This window comes from Prenolepis imparis, unplaced genomic scaffold (genome assembly GCF_030444845.1).
Source record: "Prenolepis imparis isolate NDT839.2.m4 unplaced genomic scaffold, iyPreImpa1.0 SCAF_8, whole genome shotgun sequence".
NCBI lineage: Eukaryota > Metazoa > Arthropoda > Insecta > Hymenoptera > Formicidae > Prenolepis > Prenolepis imparis.
Window position 1 is genome coordinate 15,120,247 of NW_028141166.1, and position 11,507 is coordinate 15,131,753.

Below are 11,507 nucleotides of genomic sequence, written 5' to 3' on the forward strand. Positions count from 1 at the left end.
GGCAAAAGTCTGGCTTCTTGAATATGGCGGCTACTTGGATGGCGCGCAGCGCGAACCAATCGCTTGGCGGCGCGCATGCGCGGACGAGAGGCGCGCGTTCGCGCCGTCGCCGCCGCGCGGCGGGTTTGCGATATGGACTTTAGCTCCGACGTTACAGCGCGGCAAACGAATCCGATTGGACAGCGTGGCCACGAAGGCCACATCCGGCCGCGACCGCCGCAGTATTGGTCGATCGCGCGCGACGACGGCATCAGCAACGAGCAGCGGTGGCAGTCAGCAGCAGTGTATAATAGTAGCAGCGAAGTTGGTCGAATTTCCTATATATATTATTGATAAATAGCTCGCGTCGTTGCTTTCGCGTGACTTTCCGGGGAACGGCTAGAACGAACGGCCGACGTATCGTGCGTGCGGATGTGCATTCGTGCCTCGTCGTCGGCGAGAGAGAGGCGTTTTCGCGCAGGATCGGTCGAGCGTGCTCTCCTCGCGAGGAAGAAGAAATAGTGCGGTTGTGTTCCGTGAACGAGAGCGACTACACATACGACGTACCGTGACGACAGTTACGTGAGAGGAGAGAGAAGGAGGAAGAAAGAGATAGACGAAGGGAGACAGAGTGAGATAGAGAGAGAGAGTGAGAGACGGAGGGAGAGAACGCGCGCGCGTCGCTTCGCAAACGGAGATCGGTGGTGGACGAGAGCAGCCGAGCGCGGACGACGGGATTATCGTACGTTGGGTGTGACGGGACGTGTCGCGGTTCAGCGTGGACGATCCGGACTCGTGCGCGAATCGCCCGGATAGTGTTGTGCGTCCGCGGGGTCCTGCCCCCCTTCCCCGAAGGGCACAGGCCCAGGCAGAGCGTTCCTCGCGAGAGCCTGCGGCGCTATCCCACGAGAGCATGTCGAGCCCGGCCACGAAGAGGTGAGAGCGAGCGAGATAGAGATAGGGAGGGAGCGTGCGAGCGAGCGAGAGAGCGCGAGCGTGGCAGAGGAGAGTGAGAGAGAGAGAGAGAGAGAGAGAGAGAGAAAAAGAAAGAGAGAGTGAGACGGACAGAGACGGCGCGAGCGAGCGAGCGAGCAAGAAAGGAAGGAGAGTGTGCGTTGTAACCCGTGGATCTCCGAGGGAAGCGACTACCTCTCTTCGAGGCTGTTTTTTGCTCCGCCATTGTACGTCGCGAGAAACGGAACGACCGAACATCGTCGCGGTTGCTGGCGGCAGGCAAATATTCTCCTTTTTATTTCCGCGTAAGAATCGGGCGTGTTTTCACAACGGGCGTCTTCGCGTTGCATCGACGATCACGACGATCACGACGACGACGACGACGACGACGACGACGACGAAGAGGTGGTGGAGGAGGAGGAGGAGAAGCAGCAGGAGGTGGAGGAGGAGGAGGACGATGACGACGACGATATCGTCGTCGCGGACTCTCGTATCGTAACCCGTAGTTCGTGTCGCGTCGTTGCATGCTTGTCCCCGCGTTCCTCAGTGTGTTTGCGGGGTGTGTTGTTCCTCGAGGCGGCGAGGTGTCGCGCGCTCGATACTCGCCGCCGTTGAACGGAGTGCGGGAGTGGTGCGCGAGAATAGTGGTCGATTCCTGGTAGAGGAGCAGTGCGCGTCCCTCCTCCTCGTTGTCTTCGTCTTCGTCGTCTTCGTCGTCGTCGTTCGTGCACCTGGCGCGAGAAATTTCCGACGTGTCGCGTGTTCGTTCTTAAATATCATATATATCCGGAAAGAGAGAGAGAGAGAGATCGAAATTGTGATCACGAATATATTATTTCCTTTTCCCGGCATTTTCGACCGCACACAGGTCCTTGATCTTTCTTTTTGTAGGCGATTGCTATTATCTCATTACTGATAGCATAGTATTGATATTAATAGAGTAGATTAACGAGCCGGTTCTCTCTCTTTTTCTCTCTCGTATCGCGTGTACGTGGAACTTGGCTCTGTGTTCGAAATCCGTGCGGCGCGTTATGCAACAGACGCCGCGCGCGCGGTTCTTCTCGTGATCTCGCGGCTCTCTTCGTTATCGCCGTCTGTTTTTATTAATCGTGCATTATCCGCCGTCATCATCATCATCATCATCAACTTCATCATCATCATCATCATCGTCGTCGTCGTCGTCGTCGTCGTCGTCGTCGTAGTCGTAGTCGTAGTCGTAGTCGACGCCGCTGCCGCGAGCGTATCACGTGGTGATGCGTCAGACCGTGTGCCGCTGCTTTAATTTGCTTTGTGTGTAATCGCACACTAGCACGCGTTCTTATGTAGGTATATCGTTTGCGCCGCGCGTAATTATGACACGACCGGAAAGCGCGTGTATCCCTGCAGTGGAGGAGAGAATTCGCACCCTCGGGACTCCTATATACGCCCTTTTCTTTATCTCTCTTTCTCGTACATCATCCTCTCGTTTTTGCTACCTCGGCGACCCCCTTTTCCGTCCCCCATCTCATCCTCTCCTTCGTGTTCCCTATTTGTGCGCGACCGGCGAAATATCCTCTCTCTCCGGACTTTTTTTCGGCACGCTTCTCTATCCGGTTCTCTCCCGGTTTGTGGTTTTTTCCGCTAAAGATGCCGTCTCTCTCTTTGTCGTCCTCCGTTAACAATACGCATGATTGGCCCCGCCGCGGAGAAATATCGGCCTGCTTCCGGCGCGATTGCATACGCCGCAGTTTATGTTACGATTTTTTTCGCCACCATTTACTGTAATACATGATTTATAGTTCCCCCCCTCCCCCCCTTTAAAGCGAGGTCTCGGTGGATATTTTAATCTCGTTGGATTTTTGAAGAGAAAGCGATATTTGATTTTTTCAAACAAGATGTCATTAACTCTAATTAGCTTGCGTGATAACAGCTCCACGTCATCGTGACGTTTCGATAAGAAGGGCGTTTGAAAGGGCAAGAAAAGAAATTCGATACATTATTATAGATCAGCTGATTCTCGCGATGCGGTTTCTGAAAAAAAATTTTGTAAAAATTTATAAGTGCATTTCGGATTTTTTAAATACCTTTTAGCGTATTGATTGAAAGTTCGTTGTTGTGTCATCGCGAATAATCGTGAATTATTTGTACATATTGGGTGTATCGAAGAGTGTATCTTCTGCAATTGTTCTCGATACATCTCCTCTGCCGATTTTATTTTATTTCTCAATAGAATCGCGAAGGTTTCGCGTGTTTACACGATTACCACGATCCGATTACGTTTATTGCGCAATATTATTTACCCTGAAATAGCTAGTAAACATTGTAACTATAGTAACGCAATATACACTTGACTATACTGAAATACATTTTGCAAGTTTGAATGTTATATGTATAGTATTACTTAATTAAAATTATTTTAAATGTAAAGCTGTAAGAAATGAAAGAAGTGCACAGTTTTGCAGCATATTAACAAAGATAGGTAATTTTCAACAATTTGCCCTACAATAAAATTTGTTATTTTAAAATATATTTCGAATGATACGCAATAGATATTAAAAAGAATATCAAATGTATCGCATATTTAAAGATATATATATAGAAGCTTAGGAACTTCTTGATTAGAGCGATACATACAAGATTAGTGATAAGATAAAATTAAACTAAAAATTAAATTTTAATATTGTAAATATACTGAACGAAAGACATGACTTATTTATTGTAAAGAGATAAAAAGAGGGACAATATATTTAATATTTAATTTGTATTGTATTATTCAATTTTTGCTATATATAGCTTAAGAGAGATATAAGTATTTTTTATAGTTTTCCAAAAAGTTATGCAAATTTTTCAAAACAGCAAAATTAGGAAAACAAAATTAAATTATTTTAAAAACAAAAAATATACAGAAAAAGAGGGAAAAACAAGTGTAATCGCATGAAAAACGAAAGTTGCAATATCTTTTGTATACATTGAATCTGTACTAATACTCAGATGCGAGTACTTGACTGTAAAATACTTTCTAGAAATTAAGCTGATTATAATTTGCAACTTTCGTTATAAAAGCGTGCATCTTTTGTGAATGCGAGCAGGACATTTGTAAGAATTAAGCATTACCTATTCTTTTTTGTTTTCAGGACGCAGAAGAAAAGCGATACACGGAACGTGGTGTACCAGATAACTCTGATCTCGACGGAAATATTTTAATAACATCGCTGTTGTTTACGTCATCGCGTTGTCCGAGCGGTGAGAGATTACTGTTGCGAATTATTATTGTTATTACAAAGTTCGACTCTGGAAAATAATCATCCTGAAAACTGAGCAACGCCATCGCAACGATTGCAAGCCGAATCAACGTTGGTGTGATATCGGAATGTTTTCGTTTATATATTGCAAGAGAACACGTTGAAATATATTTAAACGAGACGTCAAGTATGCTACGCTTCTTCAAACGTGGAAACGAAGTGAGTTTACATTCATGTTTATGACTACGCAATTTCGTACCGATTCTTTAGAACGAACTCTACTTGTTAGCTTATATTTATACTTTCAATATTGCTCCTCGGTTGCACTTATCTATGTAGCTTTAAAAATGTTATGTAATTTTGCGTAACGCGTAACGATAAACGTAAAGATAACCCCGTTTTTTAGCATGCGATGATTAAAGGGCTTGGTAACTATTAAGTTTTTTTTACTTATGTTATGTTATTTGTATATCGAGAATAATTGTATTTTTATCTGAATTTACGTCTCATTTTTTTCTTTTTTTTTTTTGTTTTCTCAATTGTATAGTAACAATCCTTAGTTTTTAATTTTTCGAAATAAATGAATACAAAGCATGATGTAATAGTTTGATTTTTTGCAGGAGAGCAGTATCGTCTTGTGATAAACAATGGGAGTAAATGATCGATAACATGAGAGAAACTGTGGAAACGACGTAATTACCGTGGCCATAGGGATGGCAGGCTAGTAAATCAACACTGTATATTAAAATAAAGCGGAAACACAGCGAGGAAGAGACAAAGAAAAAGAAGAGACAAGTCGAATAGTCAAGCTAGGGTGGTGGACAGAGGTGGTAAGGGAGGCAGGACAGAGAGCCAGCCGTGTAGTAATGGATGAATGGGAGTGAGCGCGGTGCACGGGGAGCGCAGGAGTGGCGGGCGCGCTGTGGCACGTTGTGGCACGTCGTGGGAGCCTCTGGATGTGGAGGCCGCGGCACTGGCAGCGTCAGTGGCAGTGATGGCCCCTGCTCTGACGGAAGGCGGTCCTCAAAAGCCTGAAAACTTGCTCCCTACCCTACCAGCAGCCGCCAGCGGCTTTCTGTCCGCCGAGCAGGCCACGCAGGTGTGCCAGAACCGTGAGATCTTGACCAAGTTTGTGGTGCCGGCGAACGTGCAACCGTCGAAGATCGACGAGCAGTGCTTGCGCGGTATCTCGAAGGACCTCATACGCGATGTCATTAATTCCAAGTACGCTAACGACCTCGACTCGCTATCCGCGTTCGCGAACGCGTCCGACTTGATCGGATCGAGAAACGGTGCGGCAGCGTGTCTGCAACAGCAGGCGGAACAGAAGGACTTTGAGCGGCCGATTACGCTGCCGGACGCCGGTCACGCCGTAGGGAAGGTGATCGACATTATAATGAGCGACCCATCTATGGGTGATCAAACGAACAACATGGGTTTCTTGAAATCGAGCGTGGACTTGCCCCTAGCGGCTACCGAGACTGAAACGGGAGACAATAAGAATTTGGACGTCGATCAGATCATGGCCTTTGGCACCGATATCACCGCCGAGCAATGCAACATAGGGAACATAGGGAACGTCGCTGATATCGCCCACAATGTGGAGGATATCTTGCAGGTCATCAGTTCGATAGAAGGTGCGGAGAGTGCCGCGAATATTTCCACCGGTGGCGGCGAGCCGGTGCAGAGCGCTGTCGATGGCGTGGAGATGTTTGCCATGCCCGAGGAGGGATTCGCGTCCTTCGAGCGGGATTTACTTAACGGCGTGGATGTGATGAGTCTCTGCAATGAGAATATGAATATAGCAGTGGACACGGTGGACCAACAAAGGTCTAACAGTTTGAAATTACAACAAGACATTGTGGCGCAGAAGCAATTCGAAAGCGAGAGACGATGCGCCTTTTTATTGAGAAGACTGAGAAAACTTCAAGGGAGAATTGTGGGCAGACACGTGGCGGAGGAGAATACCGGCGTCCTCGAGTTGGCCCATCACGGCGTAAAGAAATATCTTCTGCAAGAATTGGTCAATATCGGTTCGAAATCCAATGCGAGAAACTTTCCTGAGATTAGCAGTAGTTTGCATTCGTTCTTACAGAAAATTGAGAAAATGTGCGTCGCCCAGAGTAACAGTGTGAATCGTCAGAGAGTGTGTTGTCGATATTTTGGTGGAGGGTCGCGTGATAACGCGAACGGCGGTACGTCCGGCAATAATGGCAATCGTCAACCGGTATTCGGTACCCTTCAGGTTAAACTAAACGGTGAAGAAGTGGAAAGTGTGTCCGGAGCTTTGTCCACACAGTTGCACATTGTGGAATCTAACTTAGATTCGGATTGTACAGCGTCCAGTAGTGGTGGAGAAAGTTGTGACGAAATGCAAACATTTAACAATCCTCATCAACAGAATCTACCCATGTAAGTAAACCTGTAACAAAGAATTTAATATTAGTACTAATCTTTTACTTTGCCTTTATTAGATGTATGCAATTTATCGATTATTTTTTCACCTTGTTAAAAATGTATATTTTGAATATGAAATAGAATTGATTAAGAAGAAAAAGGATATATATGATGGACGTTTTATATATATTTAATTTGAACGTGATAAAAGTATTTAAAATATCCTCGAAAAAATATTTGGAGATATACATTTTTAAAAATATTTAAGTGTTATGAATAATTATAACAAGCTCTCTAAAATCAAATCCACAATTTTATATTATTGTCAAAATCATTATTCTTTGTGTTATAAATAATTAAATTGATAGCATTTAAACAAAATTTTTAAAAATTTTACAGCATAAATTTACTTCTTCCAAAAATCTGGCTTAATTTGAACAATTTAATTTGTAACAATTTAATTTTTAACTACTGCAGCAAAAAAATTAAAAAAAATTGTATTTATACTTTTAATTCTTAATTCGTTAGTCTTTAAATTTTCGATATTTTACAACTCAAGAATTATTTATGCCTCGATATAAAAGCAAACTGTGCAAAAGTTTTCTTAATTCAGCTTCTAATATAAAGTTTGGGAAACCTTTGAGTGTTTGCACAATAAGTAGTATATATTATTACAATTGGAGAAAACGGACCGAATATATGTTTTGCGGCTCGGTTCTGCATTCTTTTTTTTTGCTTATTTATTTACAAAATATGTTGCATTGAAAATATGTTCACAATTTGTTTGATGTTTAGTATTCAGATTTGATTTAACGTTGCATCTCATATTTTTATGTATGTGTAATTGCAATAGTACTGTATATTATGTTTGAATTTAATGATTCTGTAAGATGAAAGAAGAAAAACGGGCAATAAGGTTGAAATAATTAATTTAATTTGCTGGATTTACGCTTTTTAAGGTCTTTCCTAGTATTCCATATAGTCTGTACTTGAATATATGTATAATAGACTACACTGATGATTTGTTACACAACGTATAATTTTTTTGCAAATGAGTAGGCCAATCGTATTGTTACATTATTTGCACAGATCCAAAAGAGCAGCATGGAGATATGCACAGGATCGTGCAGGTGTAGCATCACGGTGGACCTGGCTGCAGGCACAAATATCAGATTTAGAGTACAGAATTAGACAGCATAACGATCTGCAACGGCAGATCAGGGCCACGAAGGGCCTGGTCGTTCTCGAAAATGCGGAAACTATTAACGGATACAGTGGCGCTCTACCAGGTTCTACCGGACGATACAATTCACCCGAGGGTGAATTACCAGCTAGTAGAACGCGTCCATTTGTATGGAGTTATTATAGAAAGCGAAAGCTTTTACAAGTGGATAGGCTACACGAAGTTTCAAAGCGTGCAGCTAAAGCGTCAACAGTGAGATGCAATTGTGATCAGGTGTTGCCTGCGTGTGCTTTATGTACAGGAAGGCTAGATCCAATGCAGCCGCAAGAACCAATTGAACAACTTTCTGTACAGGAACGTGTAGCACTTGTTGATCCTAGTTATCATCCGGTATTGTCATTCCCTGATGGTACGTTATACATGTATATGTATTCCCTCATTAATATATATTTAATAATATAAAAATTCCTCTGGTCAAATTACAGTAATTTAGTAAAGTTTCATCTTATATACATAACTGGTCTGTTTTTCCTATAATTCAATTTTTAAATGTCTAAATAAAAATTGTTTCTGTCAAGTAGTAACGAAAAACTTTGCGGCTTTATATTACATATGTCTGTTTATTGTAGAAATTGTACATGGAACCCATTTAGAAGCTATTATGAAATCAGTGGAGTGGCAGCAGAAAATGTTGAGAGGCAATTTACGAGTTACCCGTGTGAAAGATAAAGATAGCAATGAAAGAAGAAATAAGAAACTTCCTAACAGAACAAAATATACCGCGCGGTTGAAGAAATCATCCTCGACTATTCTTACAGCAAGTACATATCACAAAATGTCATTTTGTACATTCTTTTTCATTCTTGTCTAGTGAAAGAATGAATCGCTTTATCAAGCTGTTGTTTCTTCGCGATGTGAAATAACGTATTTCTCATACATAGGGATCAAGAGAAAAATGTTGAAAAATGGTAAAAGAAATAGACTCGACCATTCGGAGAAAAGCGTGCCTGGATTAAACAAGAAAAAAATATCAAAATTGTCAACTGAGGATGATGACGACATTAGCGCGCTTTCAAGTTCCAGTAAACACTCATCCCCAGTGCCTTCTCCATTGCAACATGTTACTGCCTCTTCGGAGAAAAATACTGTTAAAGAAAAAAGTTCCAATCCACAGTAAGCGATAAATAATATTTTCGCACCAATCTATGTTTTCGTTAACAAAATTGCTATATTAATTTCTCATATGCTATAAAATTCCTATACTTTATAAAGCAATTGAAAATATAAAATGAAGCACGACTTATTTTCTATTTATAAAATCATCAATTAGTGTGTGCATGCATTGTACATGTATATTATTATTACAATATTTCGAAAAAAATAACATTTCACAACAACTCTAATATTTCAGGCGTCTACGACAAAACTCATACGATATTGACAATATAGTCATCCCCTACAGTGTCGCTGCTTCAACGAGGCCTGAAAAATTACAATACAAGGAGATTTTAACACCAAAGTAAGATATTTATAATTTATCGAGTTGTTGCTCCGATTTTCAAACAAGCTCATCTTTTATTTATTAACTTAATTATATATATTGTATCATATTAATGATACCTTTCTCATATTGTTAAAGGTGGAGACTGTGCGATGAGCCTTCGAAAATGGATGTGAAAAATGGTGTAATGCACAGTCCTGATCCGGACAGTGATGTAAGTGAACATCTAGAGTTAACACTAAGAATATAAAGGCTCGATATATATCAAATATAAATCGGGAATAGATAGGCTATTCGAGCCGTACGCGGATGTCGGTGCGTCGATTCCATCTAGAGTTAATATGCTATAAAAAGCTATTCAGTAAAATCCGATAACGTGATATTTTCTTTCGTAATTGTTGTGTTAACGATCGTGTATTGATTTTATTAGATCGAAGACATGTCGGACGAAACAATCGCCCTGAGACACGAGCGTAGCGAACGCGAGGAATATAAACGTTTCATGACATACCTTAGTATGCCTCATCAAACGCGAATTCGCCCCAATCGTCGTATCGACAGAGCAGACAGCGGTGCGAACACGCCAGGTATGTCATCTTGGTTTAATCGTGATATTTAACCACTAAACGGCGATTATAAACAACTATAAGATTTACTATTATTTTAATATAACTTTTAGATTATTTAATTTTATTATTTTAATATTATTTAATTATTTTATTATTATTTTATTTAAACTTATTAGTTTAATATTATTTAATATTTTTTTAAATGTTGAAATAACAAAGTTTTTAATATCGGACTAATTAAAATTATATTCTCTCGCTAAAGAAAGTAAGTTTTTTGTTGTTTTAGATCCTATGTCACCGCACGCGAGTAGTGACTTTGGTGGAGACGTGGTATCTCCATTCACGTCTCCACCTGCCACTCCGTCTCAAGTGCAGGACACAGAGCAGCCATCGGGTTTAGATTCGCACCGACCGTCTGCTTTACAAAACTCTCTTCGACGTCGTACCATGCCCGCTTTAAGACTGGGGAAGGACGATGCCGCGGCCGCATTTACCGAAGATGAAAACGAGGTAAACGCTTAATAAACGATATGTATATTGTGTTTAAATAAATATTAACACAAACGTAATATTTTATAGCTCAAAATTTTCTTCGTACAGATTTTACCATACGATCCAAGAGTATTCCCGTTATCCGAAGAAGTTTATGACAAAATGTTGGAAGTGATGCCGGATGGACACTGGCAAGCTTCATCGACGTCTCTATGTTCCCGTGACGAAGACAAGGTTGATGATGTACGTACATTGTACTTGTACTGATATATACTTTCGCATTAAGTATCTAAGTCTGAGAAATTTAAATTATATAAAATGTATGTGCTATAGTACTGACTATTAATATACACTTTGAGCCAAGTTTCATGGCTCCTCTCGAGGCTATTTCCGGTAAGCAAGTGCCACTTGACGCTTCCTATATTTTTATAACGTAATTTTCTAATTTTATTTTTCGTGTATTTCTCACACACAGACACACGTAAACGCAGAATTAGCAAATTTTTACACGACAAAAATATCGCGTTAAATTAACACAATTCTAAATATATATATATATATATATATATTTTCCATGTATTTATAGAATCTTTTGTACGATTCTCTAGTTTTGCTCTTTGGTTCGCAGCTACCGTATGAGAGCTTGCAACTTTAAATAGAGTTTTGCAAAGTGACCAATTGTGAATGTTGGTGATTCTAGTAACGGTATGTAACCATTCACATTTCTACGTTTCTAGGATGGGGAAATGGATTCTCCCGAATCGGATTCGACCGAATCGGCTTGTTGTGACCTAGACGGTGAGGATCCCAATGATCCCGAGTGGACAGTAGCTGACGATAGGGATACTGAAAAGGAGAGAATACGTCCGACGGCTAAGAGATAGGATATAAACCTCTTAATAAGTACAGTATGTCTACGTCGTCGTTACTATATGCAGAAGCTACCTGTCAATTGTTATATATACCTGTCGGTCATGTAACATTGCACCTTAAGTTAATGGTATTACGAATCTGTAAAGTGTATTATAAATATAAATTTTATAACTTCATTCTGCTTAAATTAATGGAAAGAACCTTAATTAATTATATTATTGCTCTTTTTTTAAGTATTGCTATTTTGGCCAAAGCATTAGAACTGTACGAGCGTCATAGTATATTTAGGATATATATTTGCATTACTGATCTTTTCCCCTTCTCTGTTATATAAATAC

The 11,507-nt window shown here is 40.9% G+C and overlaps 1 protein-coding gene across 8 annotated transcripts; it reads left to right on the forward strand.

The window, feature by feature from the left end:
* Window positions 1-216: 216 nt before the first annotated feature.
* On the forward strand, window positions 217-11,345 carry Nsl1 (non-specific lethal 1). Of its 8 annotated transcripts, XM_083043483.1 has the most exons (13): window positions 1,303-2,255; window positions 3,341-3,391; window positions 4,047-4,373; window positions 4,775-6,566; window positions 7,641-8,143; window positions 8,364-8,555; window positions 8,676-8,907; window positions 9,146-9,253; window positions 9,374-9,449; window positions 9,666-9,822; window positions 10,091-10,314; window positions 10,384-10,539; window positions 11,034-11,345. In XM_083043483.1, exons 4-13 carry the CDS (start codon window positions 5,029-5,031, stop codon window positions 11,178-11,180), a joined length of 3,333 nt encoding a protein of 1,110 aa, XP_082899609.1. In that variant the 5' UTR covers window positions 1,303-2,255; window positions 3,341-3,391; window positions 4,047-4,373; window positions 4,775-5,028; the 3' UTR covers window positions 11,181-11,345. The 8 variants fall into 8 exon arrangements, 7 of the variants coding, with proteins under 7 accessions (XP_082899611.1, XP_082899606.1, XP_082899612.1 ...); XR_014425803.1 differs by lacking the exons at window positions 1,303-2,255; window positions 3,341-3,391 and adding an exon at window positions 217-915 and having other exon boundaries at window positions 10,384-10,689; window positions 11,034-11,172; XM_083043485.1 differs by lacking the exons at window positions 1,303-2,255; window positions 3,341-3,391 and adding an exon at window positions 218-915 and having other exon boundaries at window positions 4,760-6,566.
* Window positions 11,346-11,507: the final 162 nt, after the last annotated feature.